At 35.9% G+C, this 21,384-nt stretch overlaps 1 protein-coding gene across 1 annotated transcript in view; it reads right to left on the bottom strand.

Annotated features, from left to right (window-relative positions):
• Positions 1-21,384, bottom strand: part of usp43b (ubiquitin specific peptidase 43b) — a 94,603-nt gene that overhangs the window by 13,729 nt on the left and 59,490 nt on the right. The window contains exons 6-12 of the mRNA XM_048162172.1: positions 21,175-21,319; positions 16,852-17,020; positions 10,267-10,378; positions 7,863-7,966; positions 3,266-3,343; positions 3,020-3,149; positions 1,412-1,757 (exon numbers count right to left, since the gene is read on the bottom strand). Coding sequence (XP_048018129.1) covers positions 1,412-1,757; positions 3,020-3,149; positions 3,266-3,343; positions 7,863-7,966; positions 10,267-10,378; positions 16,852-17,020; positions 21,175-21,319 — 1,084 coding nt within the window. The remainder of the gene's footprint in view (positions 1-1,411; positions 1,758-3,019; positions 3,150-3,265; positions 3,344-7,862; positions 7,967-10,266; positions 10,379-16,851; positions 17,021-21,174; positions 21,320-21,384) is intronic.

Raw genomic sequence — 21,384 nt, 5'->3', positions numbered from 1 at the left:
TAATAGTATACATATTTAAAAATAAATATGATGTCTTGGTTTTATCATTTTATATATATACAGTGGCATGAAAAAGTATGTGAACCCCTTGCAGAATCTGTGAAAATTAGAAATATTTTAATAAAATAAGAGGCATAATAAAAAATGCATGTTATTTTTGGTTTAGTACTGTCCTGAGTAAGATATTTTACATAAAAGATGTTTGCATTTAGTTCACAAGACAAAACAATAGCTGAATTTATTAAAATAACCCCATTCATAAGTATGTGAACCATTGATTCTCAATACTGTGTGTGGTTACCTGATGATCCACGACTGTTTTTTTGTTTTGTGATGGTTGTTCATGAGTCTCTTGTTTGTCCTGAGCAGTTAAACTGAGCTCTGTTCTTCAGAAAAATCCTCCAGATCCTGCAGATTCATCAGTTTTCAAGCATTTTTGCATATTTGAACCCTTTCCAGCAGTGACTGTATGATTTTGAGATCTGTGTTTTCACGCTGAGGACAACTGAGGGACTCAAACTCAACTATTAAAAAAGGTTCAAACATTCACTGATGCTCCAGAAGGAAACACGATGCATTAAGAGTCGGGGTGTGAAAACTTTTGAACAGGATGAAGATGTCACAATTTTTCTTATTTTGTTTAAATATCATTGTTTTTCATTTAGGAAGCAACAGAAGATACTTGCATGTTTCCCGGCAGAAAAATTAAGTACAATTTACCTTGATATTTGAATTCAAAAGGTTTCACCCCCCCGACTAATTCATCATGTTTCCTTGTGGAGCATCAGTGAATGTTTGAACCTTTTTTAATAGTTGAGTTTGAGTCCCTCAGTTGTCCTCAGCGTGAAAAGATGAATCTCAAAATCATACAGCCACTGCTGGAAAGGGTTCAAATATGCAGAAGTTGCTGGAAAACTGATGAATCTGCAGGAGCTGGAGGATTTTTCTGAAGAACAGAGCTCAGGACAAACAAGAGACTCATGAACAACCATCACAAAACAAAAAAACAGTCGTAGATCATCAGGTAACCACACACAGTATTGAGAATCAATGGTTCACATACTTATGAATTACATGATTTTTTTTTATTCTGGTGTCACCATTGTTTTACTGCTTTAAGAAGTTCTCTCTTAGGTTTCAGCTATCCTAATTCTAATTTCGTGTTAAAATTCAGTACTATTGTTCGGTAACACACCTACTCAATTGTTAATTTACATACAGAAGGATCAGTTAAATCTTGAAATAATGTAAATTCTTTATTAAGCTGTATGTACAACAAAGTTATTGGAAATTTGAAATTTCAAAATATCATGATACGTATCGAATCGTGAGCTGAGTATATCATTACACCCCTACCTAAAAGGCAATTTTAGATCACTGTTGACATATAATTTCTCTTTTGCTCACACACCTGTGTAGTGGCCTCCATGCATGCCTCCATGATGGTTACACACAGCGTACAGGTCGTACAGGAAGTCCAGTGTGTGTCGGCTGGCTTCAGGCTTGTGATGGGCCTGTTGTTTCCAGCCGTGCGGCGGACGGACACAGTTGCTCCTCTTGACCACATGGCGGCCCATAGCAAGGCCCGTGAGGGGGAAGTGGACCAGCGTGGAGAGCTTGTTACGCCGCTCTCCCACCTGTCGGAAGCGTTTGAGGTGAAGGATGAGGATGTCTGGGAGGGTCCACAAGCTCATCTGCACCGTGCCCTGCTGCAGCTGCTTACAGTGAGGGCACTTCCATGCGTCGTCAGGGGCCAGCTAAGTAAACGTGGATGAAAATTAGGATATACATCTCAAGGAAAGAGTGCTTTTTGGGCTGAATTAATGGTCCTGACAGATCTTATTTGATCACTTTCAACTATGTCAGAACTTACTGAAACTAATTTTACGAAATTAATTTCATTTTATGTTTTTTAAAATAAAATATACAAAAAATAAATACAGTAAAAACAGTTATATTGTGAAATAATATTACAATTTAAAAAAATATTTTAATATATTTAAAATGTAATTTATTCCTGTGATCAAAGCTGAATTTTCAGCATCATTACTTCAGTCTTCTGTGTCACATGATCATTCTAATATAATGATTTGATGCTCAAAAACATTTATTATTATTATTATCAATGTTGAAAACTTGAATTATTGCACAATCTTTATGTACCACTTTTATGGTGGTTTTTTTTTTTTTTTTTGGTCTTTTTGGAGCTTGAAAGCCAATGCTCACTATATGATTTCACGGTATGGAAAAGACACATTGCCTCCTTTTGTGCTCCACAGAAGAAAGCACCATTTGCATGTAATTCTTACATGTTGATTTCATTCCATTGTACTATAAAAAGCACAACAGTTTTGCCATTGTTAATCTTTTCCTGCATTTGTCATGTTTCAAAAAGAAAGAAAAACCTGCTGCACTAGAGTGAATGTTATTGTTATAGTTGCTCAGACTCAAAGGATAACATCCAAATTATCATATTGTGTTTCAGAAAATGTCACATCTAAGCTGTTATGCATGTTTATCTGACATCATGAAAGTTACGTGAAGAGAGGGAGAACAGCACTAGTATTTCCAGATTTAAAAAAACAAGTATAAAAGTCACGTAACTCTCGTAAAACTAAATGCAGAAGAAAAAGACCATTCAGGCTTCTAGACTAATATACAAAGCAATATTAATAAAATGAGCTCAAAATATGCCTTGCCTAGCTCTTTAAGATTTATTTTAATTAAATACTATTTTTTATAGTAATTAAAAAATAGTAATAAAAACAATTCTGTCTGGCCAAGCGGCATTTTGTTGAAATGCACTTCGCATCAGTTTTTTTAATAGGTGGAAAAAAAATAAAAATATACCAACTAACTGGTTAAATTTAGTCTGAAATGCAAGTTACTCTATATTAACATCTTGTTTATTGTGTAAAAGCAACATCACTCTCGTAATCATGAATTTAAGCTTGGCTGTGATTTTCCATGGCATTCTGCTGCTAATATTCAGAATAACGTGTGCTTTTGTGTTGTTTACTTGTTCTTCTTTGGTGTATAGTTCAAAGCACTCATCCAGGGTGCAGCTGTGCTGCTGAACGTGGTGTTGTTGTTGAGCACGAACGCTTTCAGAGTCCTTCACCACCTCCTCCTGGATATTACCAAACAGGCTGCACACAAACACACAGTATTCCCAGGTCATTGTTCCATCAGGCCTGTTTTGTTGGCTTTATGTGCTTTAAAACGAAGCGTGGATAGAATGTAAAGAAGTAAAAGATTATATTACCAGTCTTTGATTCTGTGCTCCCACTCAACAATGAGCTTCACATGTGGAGGTCCACCTGAGCCGCACAGCTTTAGAGCTCTGAGGAGATGAAGACCAAATCAAAGGGATTGTGTTAAAAGGTTTTCTCACAGATGCACAAATGGACAGACATACACATTTTTAGATACTCAGTAGAGTACTTTCTCATTAAAGGATTAGTTCACATTCAAATGAAAATTAGCCCAAGCTTTACTCACCCTCAAGCCATCCTAGGTGTATATGACTTTCATCTTTCTGATGAACACAATCGGAGAAATATTAATAAATATCCTGACGCATCCAAACTTTATAATGGCAGTGAGCGAGGATCAACGAGTATGAGCTGAAGAAAGTGTCTCCATCCACATTCATCCAACATACTCCACACGGCGCCGGGGGGTTAATAAAGGCCTTCTGAAGTGAATTGATGCATTTGTGTAAGAAAAATATCCATATTTAACAAGTTATGAAATAAAATATCTAGTTTCCGCCAGACCGCCTTCCATATTCAAGTTACAAAAAAAGGAACTTGTGTCACATCAAGTTTTTTCCGTGAGTTAAATAGGGAAGGCGTAGGATGTAGTGTAAGCTTTTTGAACTGCAAGAGTTTTATACTTTCTTTGTAACTTGAATACGGAAGACGGTCTGGTGGAAGCTAGATATTTTATTTCATAACTTGTTAAATAAGGATATTTTTTAACACAAACTCATCGCTTCAGTTCAGAAGGCCTTTATTAACCCCCCGGAGCCGTGTGGAGTACGTTTATGATGGATGAATGTGGATGGAGACACTTTCTTCAGCTCATACCTGTTGGTATCGCTCACTGCCATTATAAAGCTCGGATGCGTCAGGATATTTATTAATATTTCTCCGATTGTGTTCATCAGAAAGTCATATATATCTAGGATAGCTTGAGGGTGAGAAAAAGCTTGGGCTAATTTTCATTTGAAATTGAACTAATCCTTTAAAGTACCTTGTTTACTCACAATTGTTTGCTTTCTTTTTGATTTCTGGCTTTCAAATAAAAGGTACAAAGCCACTGCAAAACCATTATCACCATGTTTGAATAATATTTGACATATTTGATAGTTTGTGACTAATCACAGCATCAGAGCATGATATAGTGATCTGCTTTAATAATATAGTTTCATAAACAAAAACTAAAGATAAAGAAATGTAAAGTGACTTTTATTCTTATTATTGTTTTTGCTATATGATTTCTAAGATGTTCTGAGTCATTGCTAAAGTATTGCTATCTGTTTTTTATTGAGTGAAACGGTGCCTGCCCACTTTTACAGTGGCATTGGTTTCAGAAGAATTTTTCCCATTCATTTTCCCTTAAGGTGCCCTAGAATAGGTTGTTTGCACATGACGTGACAGCAGCAGCGCGAAGTAGTCTGGAGGGCAGGGAGTGATGTTTCTAAATAGGAATCCTATCAAAAACTCAAAATTCGCATGTTTTGCGTCGTTTATGGTTGCTCAAATCAATAAAATCGAGAACCCAGAAGGTGTTTATATCATTTACATAACTTATACCGTTTTTTATAACTTATTTCGTTTTTTAACTTTAAAAGCTGTCGCCTTTTATAGCGTTTTGCGTCTGCTGATACTTAAATGAATATGGATAGCTGCTTACCTTTTTGACTTGGTTAAATAATTCACATTCTTCATGCTATCGTTTGCAGGGAAGAGAAGATATTTTATCCTATTTAATTATAATTTTGTATTTTCACTTCAGTTTTGTAGTATTGTGTTCACAATGTTGATCTGGTTACCATGAGAACATTGTCACGTGCTGCTGTTTCAGCCATCATATGGTAGAAAATGTCCAAATAAAATAAATGTGTTCAACAAGCTGACTTTAGTCGATCCATTTATTTGTTGGAAGCGTGTAAATGTAACTAGTTTTAATGTTGTTTTTGTAAATATTCACTTTCCCATATGACCATGGAGGAGAGTCAAGTTCAGACACAGACACGCTGTATTTTTGTATTTATTTCAACCAATGACAACCAAAATCAAACCCATAGAAGCTCGTGAACAGTTTTGAAGTGGCTGTGTGCAAGTTATAATCATTCACAAGTGAGTGAGTCATACTCTAAAACATAATGTTAATTATTACACAAAAACCAAATACAAAACTCAGCAAAGTATGTGATTATTTTGAGTGAAATGCAGTGGGTTTATTAAGTGACATTATTACATTTGCTAGTCGTCTTCCCTCACCTTTTAACGCGAAAATTGTATTATTTTTCCACGAACGATATCTTGAGTTCCTATTACAATTCTCGATTCAGCATAAATGACCTACAATGGCGACATTTTTCACAATCACGACAAAAAATCTAAATACTGCTCTAACTTCTCTAGGCAGCGCGATATAAACAAACCCAGACTAGAACTGAACGCGGCGTGACGGCAGCTTCACATCCTCTATATCTGCCTCCTCGATGGCAGGAAAGTCTTTTAATTCAGCGGAAAAGTCGCTCCTCTTCATAACATAAGGATCGCGTCCAACATATGTTGTGATTTTCTGTTTATACCTTTCTAACCCAGCAAAGAAAGGACTTTTTCCCATCTCTTCCATTCTAATTTTCACTGCTTGCCCTCCACCGGAATTTTGCGCGTCACCAGAACCACGTGATTGCAAACAACGTATTGAAAACTGAATTTACCTTGGCATAGTTGAATAACAAGAGTTCAGTACATGGAAATGACATACAGTGAGTCTCAAACACCATTGTTTCCTCCTTCATATGTAAATCTTGTGCGTGAAAAACACCACGGAAAAACAGGCGAATCTCAACATAACACTGACTGTGATGCAACAGTTGGGATCATTAATATGTACGCCCCCAACTTTTGCATATGCCAGCCCATGTTCAAGGCATTAGACAAGCCAGTATTAACGTCTAGAGCTGCACAGCCGAATCGTCAGATGTTCTGCAGGTATTGTGAAGCATGCAAACAGTGACAATAGCGAAAATGGCAGATGGAGTGATAAAAACTGTTCATGATTTGTAAATTGTCTTTCTAAATGTTTTGTTAGCATGTTGCTAATGTACTGTTAAATGTGGTTAAATTTATCATTGTTTCTTATCTCCGTATTCACAGAGACCAGAGCCATGTCGTTATTTTCATTTTTAACCCGAAAACACTTGTAGTCTGTAAAATTCATAAACGCATCTGCATTCGTTATAAATCTCTCCAACAGTGTAGCGTTAGCCACACAGCATTATCAAACTCATTCAGAATCAAATGTAAACATCCACAATATGCCATACTTACGTGATCTGATATGCTGCATCAAGAACAGTTTGTAAAGATCCATTTTGAGAGTTATATTGTGAACTTCAGTATTGTTTATGCAATGTTTAGTGCAGTCGCGAGCTAGGGGTAGTACGATGACCTCTTATGACCTCAAAAGCTCAAGGGAAAGTTGATTTCTCAATTCATGACCCCTTTAACTCTGTCTATTTATACGCCTCTAGGCTTTGACCCTTTGTCTTTTGGACAAAGACTTTAGATTATTTTATTTTTTTTATTAAACCGCATGTGGATTCTCACTCTCTGTGCTCAGTGCTGTCCTTTTGTAACAGCCCAGCTTATTTTCACTTTACCTTACGTAAACATTGCTTCAGACCAAGACATATATAAATCCGCTTCAGCTATGTGTATATAAGTCTGCATAAGATCGGTAACTAGTTGACATGTCCTGTGTGGAGTAGAGTATCAAATTAAAGAAATGTAATAAATCCTTTAGTTTAAACATGCTCATGTGAATAGCTTTAAATGTAGTTCTGTTGTGTTTGTTTCAGATCATCAAAGAACAGACATGAATTTCTTTCCTCACCAGAAATCCTCCACAACCTGTAACGATTTAAAACAATTTAAAATACTATATAAAGGCAATCCTGAGATAGCATTCTATGTGTGTATCGTGTGCACTCAAAGCCTGTCAATCAACATTAGAGCACCACCTTCAGGCTGAATAATGCAACCTCTGCCAAAAGTGTTCTGTGTGTGTTCAGCGATTAGAATATAAATCTTAAGACCCCAACCTAAATTTTATGGTCAGGAGCCGCTACTCTGCAGGGATATGTGTAAGAAGACGTTAAGATGATTATGAGATTAGTGTCTTCTTTAAAAATGCAGCTGACTGTTGTATGGTTTCGAGGGCGGATGTCATCATTTAACCAGTGTGATTGAACAAACTCCTTAAGGCCTGTGTACATTTTATGAGGGTGATACATTGGCAGCAGCTCAGAGGTTTCTTTTGATGTTTAAGATAAAAAATGTATAATAAATTTAATATGACTATACCTGTAAATACTGTATAGTATGCACTATGAAATGGTGCTGCAAACAATAAATAATACATAAAGCTGAACTGAATGTTTTTCATTTGATATATGAAGTGTAATAAAAAATGAAATGCTTGTCAGAACCTGTTATGTTAGAAAACTGTTTCCAAGCATCCTCTGAACTGAACTGCTGTTATTGCCGCCTCTGAGAAAGATGAAATTCGCTTACATTCTGTTCTGATCCATGTATACACACACACACACACACTATTACCTGTCCACTGCAGGGTGATAAAGTGGCCGTCCGTCTTGTGGATTTAAGTAGCTATAAGTTGGAGATCCCCCAACAACACGGATCTTGAAAAACACTCTGAAATTCTATTGAAAGCAGAGAAATGTCAAAGAAGCAAGAAACACTGAGCAGTTTCTATCGATTTCTGTCATTGTCATGAAGGTGCAACTACATTAATGCTTCAGTATTGCTATTGTGATATTGTGAACTATGCAGTTATAAAGATCAAGCCAGAGAAGTGACTGCAGATTATATAAGAGGCTGTCTTTCAACCTTAATTAAAACCAACATGCAAAAATAATAATAGTGACGCTTGGCTTAGCAAAAAACACTAATAAAGCGATATAATGGCTTTATATATAGCCATTACTCCAGTCTTCAGTGTCACATGATCTTTCAGAAATCATTCTAATATGCTGAATTGCTGCTCAAGAAACATTTATTATAATCATCAATGTTGAAAACAGTTGTGCTAGATATGTTTGTGGAAACAATGATAGACTCTTTTTCTATGTAAAATAGAATAGAGCATTTCAGGTCACCTACTGTCATCCTTGGGGAGTATATATATATATATATATATATATATATATATATATATATATATATATATATATATATATATCAGGGTTCCCACTCTTTTTCAGTGATCATTTTCCAGGACTTTTCCAGGACATTTTAAATTTTACTATTGCAGGAATAAAAGACAAGGATCACGCCCTAAAGTAACATATTGCTCTCTAAGTCTTTAAAAGGCGTACAGTTTATTGCCATGACTTAAATATATAAAATCAGTTTTTAATATGAGCTCTTAATCATACATTATGACTATGGAAGCTTGTTTCCGCCACAGAATTTAAAAAAAAAAGGCGCAATTACCTTTTTTTGTATCTCACTATTCTGACTTTTTTTTCCTTGCAATTTCGAGTTTTTTCGAGCTCGGAATTTTTTAGAATTTTGAGATAAAAAGTTGCAATTACCTTTTTAATTTTTTATTCAGCAGCAGACACTTCCATAGTTTATTGCCATGACTTAACTATAAAATCAGTTTTTAATATGAGCTCTTAATCATACATTATGACAAATTGTTCTCATTACCAGTGTCCATATCATAGCAAAAAATAGTGGAACTATCTTAATGTTTTGTTTAACTATTTGAAAATAAAAAATATTAGTCAAAGACAAAATCGATGAACAACAAAGAAACCCATAACACGTAATAGAATATGTGGCAGGTCTATTAGTTATTTCTGTCCCATCCAATGCTGGTTATCACCATGTCAATCAATATAATTTTGGATTCAATCCTGCATTTAAATAAGTTAATCATTCCCAAAACTTTGCAGTGTGTATACTTAACAGCATGAAAAACTTTCAAATTGCGAATGGGTTATAAACAGATTTTCCTTTTTTAATCACTGCAGCTGTCAATCACTTCAGCGCAAACTCACAAAGTTCTGCACTGTTGTGAAAACTCCTGTTATAATCAATGAAGCTGGCTACACTGCACAATGAATCTCTTATTGACCTTATATTGTATCAAAATTATTAGTTAGCAAGTTACTGAATTAGGTAGCTGCTTACTAATTAACATTTTCTGCACACATTTGAGCAGTTAATGGCATTAGCCAACTGCTGCAAGTGGCAACACAAGACTAAACATCATCATTGAAAATACTATGTCAAAACTCAGCATTCCTGAACATCACACTTTCTGCAACTAATGGTAATTGTTTTTGGCCAGTAATAAACTTTTTGTTCTCAACTAAAGAAAAACCTATGAACTTTTTAAAGAAATAATTTTCAAGGACAAAAACAAGATTTTCCAGGACATTTTTCATTTTCTCTAATTTTCCATGTGTTTTCCAGGACTGGAAACTTTGTCATCAATTTTCCAGGTTTTTAAGGTTTCCCAGGACGAGTGGGAACCCTGTATATATATATTTTTTTCCCCTTAAAAACTAACTAACCCCAAACTTTTGAACAGTAGTTTATGTCCTACATATCTGTTAGCATATCCCCTGTAGTACCTTCATTGACCATCAGGGGTCCATAGACACCTATTAAAAGGCCCTTATTTTGGCTGGTGTGTCTGAAAACATTCAGCAGGGGGCATCAAACAACTGCTGAAGAGCAATAGGATGATCACAAGAAAGTGACAGGAAGACATTGATAGAATATTGTCAGACTTTACTGTCATCAGCTTCCAGCAAACTTTTGATTCTCTGAAACCTAAAGATCTTGAATTGTGATTGTCTTTGGTGGGGTTGGCTGTTCAAATTTAGTTTTTTCTTGCATCCATATCTTAACTACAGCTAAACTCTTAAATCTCCGTTAGTTAAATGAGTCTATCCATGATAACCTCCATGAAGTATGTTCATCTTACATGTGCCTGTGATCCGTTGATCATTAGATAGTAGAGTTTACTGAGGATGCTCTGCTGTAGCTGGTCCCATGACACTGATCTGTCCTCTCTCATCAGAAATGGAGGGCCAAATCTGCAGATAAACAGACTTGAGATTAGTGTGCTTACACTAATAGTGAGTTTAAACTCAAATAGACACAATCACTTTGTCAAAGTTAGCTAACATAATAACACATTCATCATCTCCACAAAGTATGAATGATGCTGTCTGAGTAAATATGCTCATTTCATATTTGCTTGTTTACGGTACACTGGTAAAATACATGCGTATGGTACAGGGACTCCAGGACTAGTTGTCACACGTCTTACTTTAGTGAATTGTTTTTCGGCATACTAGGTTTATTTTTGACAGTCAATTTCTATATACACACACACACCTTAACATTTTGACAACAAAAAGCTACTGAACATTTCCATTTTGCCTATGAAAAAAACTATACAATTCATTAAACACATGTTGACTTAAAAATTCAAATTTTAAAAAAGTTTTTAACTATAATAACTCTGTATTGAGATAACTTCAACCAAAGATAACATTAACAAGCTAAATGTTTCATTTCCTCCCACATTTAAATTGCAATGTTAGCATCATAAAGTATCCAGATATGTTACTGAACTCGTGTTATTATAGGCAAGGCCTAAAATACAACAATCAGTTATATATAATATGTAACATGGGTCTTTTACAATCTCTCTGTCCACTAAGATTAAATATGTACAACTGCAAAGGTCAGTGAAATCACATGAGAGTTATATGTAAAACATTACATCACATTTTTAGGTACATGTTTGTCAGATAAATTACTGTTTAAGTTTGGACACTATGTTCCAGTATCCTTGAAATCCACCCCACCCTTTTTAGTTTAGTTTTTTTTGCAGCAGGAGGCTAGTGATTGAGTTTCTGGCCAGATTTCTGCCACAGGACACGTACAGCATGAATAAAGGAGACAAAAAAAACCCACAAGTGAGCTGAGGCAAAGCAAGCCCTTCAGAATGTGATAAACACGTAATTGTGCTGCGTTTCGCCTCGGCCAAAAACAACTGCAGACTTTTCCCTGACAGGAGGCAGAGTGAGAACTGAGATCTGAACAAACATGCTTTGATGCTCATAACGTCACAGTTCGCCCTGGGCAACAACATGGTGAGATTTTCACCAAATTGCAAAGCAATAAAGTATCTGCCTATCTATCCACTATGCTTGATGCTGCACACTCTAAATAAATATTATAAAACAGCATTCGCTGAGATGCAAATGCTGTTTTGTTTTTACTTCAATAATGAGGTGAGGACATTTTTGGGGAGGTCAAATTCACCCCTGAGTGCATTTTGATACATTGCAACGGTATCAAATGAACAGTTCCTTTTCAAATCTATTACTATTTGCCATTATTGCATTAGTGGTAACTACAGCTGCAGGATTAATCGTTAAAAAATCTTGCCCACACGATCTCATTCCTAAATGACAACGATTTGGCTGTGTCTGTTCAACAAAATCACAAAGGAACATTCAAATCTGCGCTGAGCCAGAGAGAGCATTTGTCATGTATAGGTATGAAACAGCTTCATAAAGCACTTCTTTTCAACCACATATCGTTATTTACAAATATTCATATTAATCACAGATGTACTGTTCAGATGTACTTAATATTAATTCATATTAATCACAGATTCATATAAACACTGATGTCTGCAGTAGGTGGCGACAAGTGACTGTTAAAAAATAGGCATGTTCGATTTGAAGCAGAGATGCACAGACCGATCGATGAATGACATCAAAGTACTGCGAGAGCGATCAGAGTGCAGATGACGTTATCGTGGGACTCAGGGCCGGCCGAAGTGCTGGGCAAACTGGGCAATTGCCCAGGGCGCCAGACCATGATAAGCACGATCAACAATGTCTTTGTTGGGAGTTTGATTGACAGGCGATCATCACAACGAATCTGCCGTTATGTCCAACAAAGCAGTCAGGGGAGTTAGCAGATTAACGTAGGTGGACTTGAACTTGAAAAATGGGGTGTACTGACGTCTTTCCGCGATTTAAACAACATTCCTTCTGATGTTCATTCATGTTTATTAGATGCTATAAATTAACTAGTAGGAAGAGATGATCGGTTCATGAGCCGCTTGAACTGAAGAGCTACAGCGATCTGTCACGACACATTAAAGAGCCACAAAATGGTACTTATTGTTTAAATTTCTTTAAAATTGACAAAATTTGAAATTTGAGACTTTGTTTCATATCAAAAGCAACCTGCACTGTCTTCTCTGTCGACGCCTTATCAGTGTCCTTTTTGCTCCGTGATCTATTTTCACTCTGTGTGGAGTGAGAGCTGCATGGCTTGTTGGACATAGCAAAAGTAACTAAAGGTCGCGGGTCTTTGCGAACGGTCAAATTGGGCACCAAATCTGTCGCAAATTGGATTATTCCAAGATAACTGAAGAGTTCGCAGCAGCCACAGCAAGAAAGGTCCTCTTTTAAATGGTTTAAATGAGTCAACTGTAATTCATTACACCTGTCTTAAGTCAACAGTAGGGGTCAATATGATAAATTGGCATTTTTTTCTCTTAAAAATTTGAATGTTGGGGGCGGCATATTCCTATTTTGCCCAGAGCGCTGGATTGTCTTCCCCAGCCCTGGTGGTACTTGTGGTAAAATCGCTCTCGTGGTACTTTGACGTCATACACCGATCGGTCTAATGTATTTGTCATTGAATCATTTAAGAGATTCATTCAAAAACACTGATTCATCCAGTAATGAAACAAGTGAAGTCTTTATGAGTGAGTTTAAATAAACTGTTCAAATAAGTAATTCAGATTAATTTAACATTTTAACTAGACTGCAGCAATTTACATTTAGTCAGAACCTCTAATGAATAACAAGTTATTTTGTTTAGTTCTCTGTTCAGAATGGTGGGAGAATAATGATCTCAGTTTGAAGCAAAAAAAATGTGATTTTCAATTTATCCAGAATTGTGCAGCTCTAATAGTAACTTTTATTAAATTACTGCATTACCTATAGGCAAGATTTTAATATTTCAATAGCCTAAATCAACGACTAAATTGCTATTTTGCTCTTGTTGAGCATTGATTAACCCCATTTGGCCTATGTGAAGTCAGCTAGAAAAAAAAAAAAGAGAGGAAAAAGTTATTACAGATTGATCAAAGATGGAAAAGAAAAAATTTTATTCTTTGGAATAACAGAGACTGAAATATTATGCACAAATAAGAACAGGAAAGGTATCCGGGTCAATTTAATAGAGTAATTTTTAATTTCACGTTGACTTCAAAGATAAGCCTTCAACCTGCAACTAGTCACAAACAAATTCAGTCTGGACACAAATGAGAAACTCTTAGCTGACTTTTTGAACTTTTCCACTATGTTTGATGTTGCACACTCTGAACATCAAAAGAATGTTCTCCTGCAATATACCTGCTCCTGTGATGATCTTAAAAATGACAGCAAAATCCTTTTGGGTAGAAAACTCAATAGGGAACATGCTATTCTTTCTATTATCCTTTTTTTTTTTTTTTATGCAAACTCTACGGTGCATCCTATCTTTGAAAGTGCCTGTAAATTACATTGATAATAAATAGAGGAATAAGAAATACAATTAAAATTATTTTTTATTTTAGTTTTAGTAATTTTAGTACTAAACTTTTTTTCAGTTTATCGCCAAGGCAACATTTCTTAAGTTTTTCCATGTAATATTTATATTTTATATTATTTCTGCTTTATTTCTATTAATGAAAACAATGGTTAATAAAATAATTTTAGTTTTAGTTAACAACAAAAACACTGTTCACAAAGTGAAATAACACTACTAATTGGCTAAATATGGGAAACCTTTTGGCATCTGCCTGTAGTGAACATTTCTATATTAAACGATCCCAGTTAATGAACATAACTATAGCTGTAGGTGAAATATAGCTCTTTACAGTGATAGGAATATCACTTTTATCAGTATCTGGAAAAAAAAAAAAAAAAAAATCAATCAAAATATCACTGCCTTCACTCTAGCTCATCAGTAAGAGACAACCATCTGTTCTAAGCCCCCCTCTCTCTCCATCTCTCTATCACTTCCATTAAAGTGTGGGAGAAACCCACATCACAAAGGGCCATGGAACAAATTAGATTTCTGGAGGCATTCACACCTAAGAGAGTATTGATCTTTGAGCGACTGTCGCTGTCAAAAGTGTGTCTGAAGAGTCGCTCTGACGTGACAAATGTCAAAAAATCTTTGAGAAGCTTTTAGAGCAAAAGTGAAAAGGTGAGGTAAAAGTTGTTACAATTAATATTTGTCCAAGCCAGCATTATGTAGCATAAAGAGGACATATTTTACACTTACAGCATGTTTTTGTCCACTTAATGCGCTAGATCAGACCTTTTCCACCCTGTGTAACCCTTGGAATTAAACATATCTTTAAGATTCAGTTTTGTGAATGACCTTTGTTATGATTGGCTAACCGTTATATACCGGCATAGTGTTTTATCTATAATCAACAAAATTACTTGCAAAAATGTTTGTTAAAGGGGACCTATTATGCAAATTCATTTTTATAAAGGTGTTTGAACACAGTGGTAAAAATCCACCTATTTCTTTTTTATAATCCCCATAAATCATAAACAGTCTCTCCAAATGCGAGGTTCCAGATCATCACCAGTCATGGCCGGGGCTTCCGTGGGGGGAAGGCTTGCCTATGACTGGTGACAATCTGCCGTATTAGCATAGATACCACCCTAAGTGAGACGCAGCAGTCCACCATTTCTGTTTCCTCAGCAGCTGGAGATGTACAATGTCTGCACCAAAAAACAAATGTTCTTTTAATGAATGTACCAACGGACATACGGTATCTGAGCCACTGAGGAAACTGTGGTTGAATTTCATTTTTGAAGAAAAGAAAGAATCAAGTTGGTTTAATTTTTTATATATTTGCACAACTCATTTTACGCCGGACTGCTTCGCAAACGAGGGTCAGTTCAATGCTGGATTCGCACAAAAGATTAACATGATGGCACATGCTAGTCGATGAGTTGACTCAACTCCACAGCAGCTACATAAATTTATCCACTAACCATTCAGAAACGTCCAGTTTCATTCTAAAAGTTGTAACTTCTTCCTGAGTCTCTCCATCAGTGTCTGACTCCGGTTCAAACATGTAAGGCTGAACACCGCTATTGACAATTTTTGCCATTTTGGCTGCGTGAGATTCTCCAGTTTTGTTGTTGAAGTACGAGCTGTTAAAGCAAAAAACGGCGTGTTTTTGCTAACACCCAAATAGACAAATTGACAAGCTATAATAAATGATCTGTGGGGTATTTTGAGCTGAAGATTCAGAGACACATTCTGGGGACACCAGAGACTTACATTATATTTTGTGAAAAGGGGCATAATTTGGTCCCCTTTAATGAATTTTCATCAAATGTGCATCATAAAAATAATGTGCATCATAAAAATAATGTGCATCATAAAAAGTAATTTGTTTAATATAGTTGTAAACTATATTGGTGGATTAGATGGCAATTCTGCGCTAAACTGCAAACTATTTACCCTCTCTCTCTTCACCGTTCCCACATCTCAGACCTTAAATACATAAAATATTACCCTTTATAGACATAGTATTTAAAGTAAAGAGTAAAGGAAGCACTGTACAGTACTTATTAAAACAACCAGTTCTTTATTTACCCTTGTAAGTTCACAAGTACCCTTGTAAGACCCCCCCCCCCCAACCCCCATAAAACACTTTTTCATTGGATCTATGCAAATCCCATAGGTGACCTATTTTAATCTCAAAAAGGTGAGTTGTCACTGAAAGGTGAGGAGTTTGCATCTATGATTTTACTGTATTTTGGATCAAATATGCAGCCTTGGTGAGCAAAAGACCAACTCCAAACTTTTGAATGGTACAGTTTATATAAAGAATATAAAATAAAAATATGAGAAAAAAAAAGAATTACACCACAAGATACCAAACCATCAGTGAACCATGTTTCTGAGGAAGAAAATTTTTCAAATAATCCAGTCATAGTTAATACGGCAACAGAAGATAAACCGTGAATGAACTGAAGTGTATATACAACACAAATGTAATACTACAGCTTACATCTGCACTGAAATAAATAACTAAAGCATAGAGAATTTTTTTTGTTTGTTTTTTACAATAGTTTCATTATATGTTCATACATGCTGAAAATAATAAGATTAATAAGATAAAATAAGATAAATAGGACAAAATGTTTGTATATTTGGTTTTATTTTGCACTCTCGTCAACTAAAATTAGATGACATTTTAGTAAATCGACAAAAATGAATGAATATGTCATGACGAAATATTAGCTAAATTTAAAGGATTTTTTCTTCAAAAGACAAACAAAAAGATTAAAATTAAAAAACAGTGTAAATGCTAACAAGTTCACACAGGGAGGGCAAAACTGATGAATATTGAACGTCATAACTGTGAAGACTTTTATATGAGGTTCAAACCTACAACCGTTTGGTGACAAGTCCAGATCTGCAACCTTAAAAAAGTCTGTATTTTGTGGGGTACCTCACTGCCTGCTGTCCTGCTCCGGCTGCATTACACACCAACAGCAAGATCTTCACCATCCCATCAGCCTGGTTCAAGAACTCTGAGGACAGCGCTCCGGACGCAGCCAGTCTGTGACCCTCCGGCCCAGACGAGGTGTACGGAGAGGACGGAAGACTGTGGTGGAACCCTGCGAGGAGAGGAAGAGCCAAGGAGAGGTAGGGGTCACCTCCTAACACTGATCTGCAGGCTGATTTACAGTGCGCGGCTCCATATAGCTGAATAATGTCAAACTTTATTGTGCTACAAAACAAGGTGACATACACACAGAAAAAGAGAGGAAGAGAGTGACAGAGAGAGAGAGAGACAGATGGAGACATGCAAATAGAGCACAGCAGACAGCATACTGAACACAGTGGGGTGTATGACTTGACACCAGCCTTCACTCACTCACACACAAACACGTACATACTAAATGGACATCAAGCTTTCAGACGTTTTCTTCCTAATAAAGTATGACAGGGCAGCAGCCGTAAAGAAATATAAAATTAAGTACCCAGAACAAACTAACAAAAAAAGCTGATGTATTATTTCTTTTCCAGAAGTCACCCAGTTAAATTTATCAAGGACAAAGGAGACATATTTTAAAGGTGACATTATTAAAAGCAGAAGTGTGTTATTTCATCATCGAACAGAACTGGTTTTAAAGATGCCCCTCATTGGACAAACTGATAGTTCTGCCCTTAAACTCATGCTATTGGTTAAAGGGTTAGTTCACCCAAAAATGAAATTTCTGTCATTAATTACTCACCCTCATGTCGTTCCAAACCCGTAAGACCTTTGTTCATATTCAGAACACAAATTAAGATATTTTTGATGAAATCAAGGGTTTCTGAACCACCCACAGGCAGCATCGTCACTTCATAACATTAAAGGGGTGATATAATGCCACTTTTACAAGATGTAAAATAAGTCTCTGATGTCCCCAGAGTGTGTATGTGAAGTTTTATACCCCACAGATCATTTTTTATAGTTAAATGTCACTTTTTGAGGGTGAGCAAAAACGCTCCGTTTTTGTGTGTCCCTTTAAATGCAAATGAGCTGCTGCTCCTAAGCAGAGGGCGGGGTTTCAGGAGCTGTGTTAGCACTTAGCAGCGCCTCACATTACCTCACACAGACTCACTGAAAATGTTAGAAACTGTTCAGCCTTTTATGTTTAAACTGAAGTCGGACAATGATGGAGAGACTCAAGAAGACGTGACAATATGTAGAATGCAGCAGGACGCTTCTGAATGGTTAGTTGATGAATTTATGTGGCTGATGTGGAATTAAAGTCTTAAAGTCATTGATTAGCATATTCTGTCATGATAATCTATAAATCGCTCGTGTGGGAACTGTTGTAAGATCCTACAGAGCCAGAGAATATATAATGCATGAAGATAGAACAGGTATAGTTTAGTTTAATTACGGTTATAACGTCATGTTGTCATCTTGCTTTTATGACATGCTACTGTGTTACGTACTGTAATGCAGTAACATGGCCTCACCCACTTTGTTTCGTGTTCTCAGGGGCAGGGTTTATGTAAATTTTAGGGTTAGTGGTGTCACTAACCCGGGAAGAAGCTTGTTGAAGTCCCTACCAGCCGTTTGTTGTAGTCCTTAAACAGAGAATTCTTTAAAAGAAAATATCTCCATTTGCACTGAACTTTCAGCACTGTAACTTTGCAGATACTTTTTATGCTCAAGCAGCATTAAACACTAACTAAAGTTAAAAAAGTGAAATCGCAATGAACCACCCCTTTAAGGATGAACCACTGTAGTCACATTGACTATTTTTTACCATGTCTTTTCTACCTTTCTGGGCCTTGAAAGTTGCAGTGACGTTGCTGCCTACGTGTGGTTCAGAAACCCTCGGATTTCATCAAAAATATCTTAATTTGTGTTACAAAGATGAACGAAGATCTTACAGTTTTGGAATGACACGAAGGTGAGTAATTAATGACAGATTTAATTTTTGGGTGAACTAACCCTTTAAGCTAATGTTGTGATGTCAGGCTGGTCTGGATGTGCAAAAAGAGTCATAATTATGGAACTTTTCTCTCACCACATTAAATTTTAACTTTATTAATTTAGCACTTTAACTCTTTACAGCTTTATTAATTTAAATTAAAACTAGCAAACAAAACAGAATCAGAATCAGTACTGTGAAACACTATACACTGCTATTCAAAACTTTGGGGTCTGATTTAAAAAACAAAACAAAAAAACTTTTATTCAGCAAGGATGCATTCAATTGATCAAAAGTGACAGTAAAGACATTTATAATGTTACAAAAGATTTCTATTTCAAATAAATGCTGTTCTTTTGGTCAGCATTGTGTTGTATATACAAAATTATATCATGATTTCCCTTAAAAATATTAAGCAGCAAGCCCCTTTCAATAATTCACTTTGATTTGCATATACGCTGGCCTATGACTCCACCTTGCGATTTATGGGAAATCAACTTGACAATGTCGATCAGCAAGACCATTGCACATTAAGAACACATTACAACAGGAAGGTCGCATGCATGCGCCATCACGGACAGATGGAGGCCTGGCTGGCTTTTTAATCAAGAAGGGATGTTTTTATGGCTGAACATCAGGATAGCTCTTTCCCAGCATTCTGTCTCAAGGTCTTTTTATATCCGGTTTTTAAAATGAAGAATGGGAAGGTACTGAAATGACCTGTGCTGACTTTAAGCGGGTGCAATCGCTCTTCTTTCTCACTCTACGAGCCCTACTGAGTGCGTTTGAGGTTATCACTCAAGAGTAACACCGTGAGATTGTTAATTAAACACCCCTGCTCTCCACAGATCTCCACTGCACACAGAAAACCACCTAAACCCAACAGATGAATTACCGAACGAGACTGGATAAAACCTAATTTCACAAATGCATTTATATTTGATATGCCCTGTTGAAGTTTTGATTTATATAAAGAGTGTGTTTCCTGACTGTATTGTGATATTCAGGGTTGTTGTGCTTCATTCAGAATTAAATGGGTACTTCGAAAATGGGCTTTCAATAAAACTTAAAACAATGCTACCTGAATAGGGAATACTGAGAAAAAAAGGCTGTTGTCTTCCCCATGGAAAACTTCAACACTCATAATGCACTGGGCATGTTGCTGTCCAAGGCCACTCCCACCAGTCTGCTATGGATACAGCTGACCAGAATCAAATACTGCCTTGTTTTAGTAGGAAATACTACTTAGCAAACTTTTAGAAATAACAGTGCCAACTTGTATTGTTTCCGGGTACAAGAATTTGAAGAGTAAACATTTAGCGTGAGTAAGTTACTTTCGGATTCCAGTGAAAAGCATTGTAGGTAGTGGCTAAAGGCTGCAAAGAATCGTTAATATGTAGAGAATGCCACCACAGAAAACCTGAAAAACCTCAGTGTTTGTAGTCAACATTTCAAACTGGATGACCACAAACAGAGTGTTTTAGGCCAACGGAGGGGCAAACTGAAATAAACTATCTTTCTGTTGGTTCCACCCAAAGCAAAACACCGACGTGTACAGAGAAGAAAGCTGCTGCCGTAGTATTTTTTACCATAATGCTGTTTAAAGAGTAGACTGATTCAATTTTCAGTGAAAACCTTCTCTTACAGTAACTATTCTGTTAATAACCCTCTGTCGATCCGACTAAATACATTTTAAATAGAATTAAATTCAAATAAATTTAAAAGAAATTCATACTATGTGTGAACTGTAAAAATAATACTTTGATTTCTTGTTTCAATTTAAATTACCAGATCATAAATCTACAGAATTTTGTATTTGATAAATATTGCATTTTATTTAATTCATTGATTAATTTCCTAAAATGCTCTTATTTAGCCCCAAAATTTTGGTTTTGTATGAAAAAATGTGTAGGACATTTCAAAACTTAAAAGTTGTGATATCTGTGTTGACTGTTTTGAGTTAAGAAAAATATTTTTAACCAGGAATATATAAAGAAATATTACTAAAAAAATAGAAAAAATATTTAGGGGAACTAAAATGTAGTCTAAAAATTAAGTCATAATTAATGAATTTTGCCCAGCCCTAGTGAACACAGACTTGGCCATACTATACAAAACATGGCCCTGTATAATCCTACCATCAGGCCGTAGTGGACCAAAAACAAAATCCCAGAGGAATTTATACAGCAATTTAATTAATTCTAAATCTAATTCTATATCTAAATATCATTATTCATGTGTAATTTCAATCAGAAAAACAACTCTTATATTTCGATGTGGTCGATATTAAAAAAACATTAATCCTCAAAAACATCCTCAAAATTGGCAATATTTACCTGAGATTCGTGCAGATCCACCCCTGATGTAAAGGGGCGGGGCTTGGAAGGCATAGATGATGTCACTCTCAGCTATGCTGGTCAAGTCATCGTCATCAAAGAACGAGCGCTGGAAACCTGTTTTGTAGATCTCTGCTAATATTACCTAGCAGAACAGAGAATTAAATATTGAAAACTGAATAAAATGACTAAATTATTGCAGAATATTAT

The sequence above is a fragment of the Megalobrama amblycephala genome, linkage group LG1 (assembly GCF_018812025.1).
Source record: "Megalobrama amblycephala isolate DHTTF-2021 linkage group LG1, ASM1881202v1, whole genome shotgun sequence".
NCBI lineage: Eukaryota > Metazoa > Chordata > Actinopteri > Cypriniformes > Xenocyprididae > Megalobrama > Megalobrama amblycephala.
Note: the sequence above shows the minus strand (reverse complement) of the source record. Positions and strands in the feature narration are given on the sequence as shown.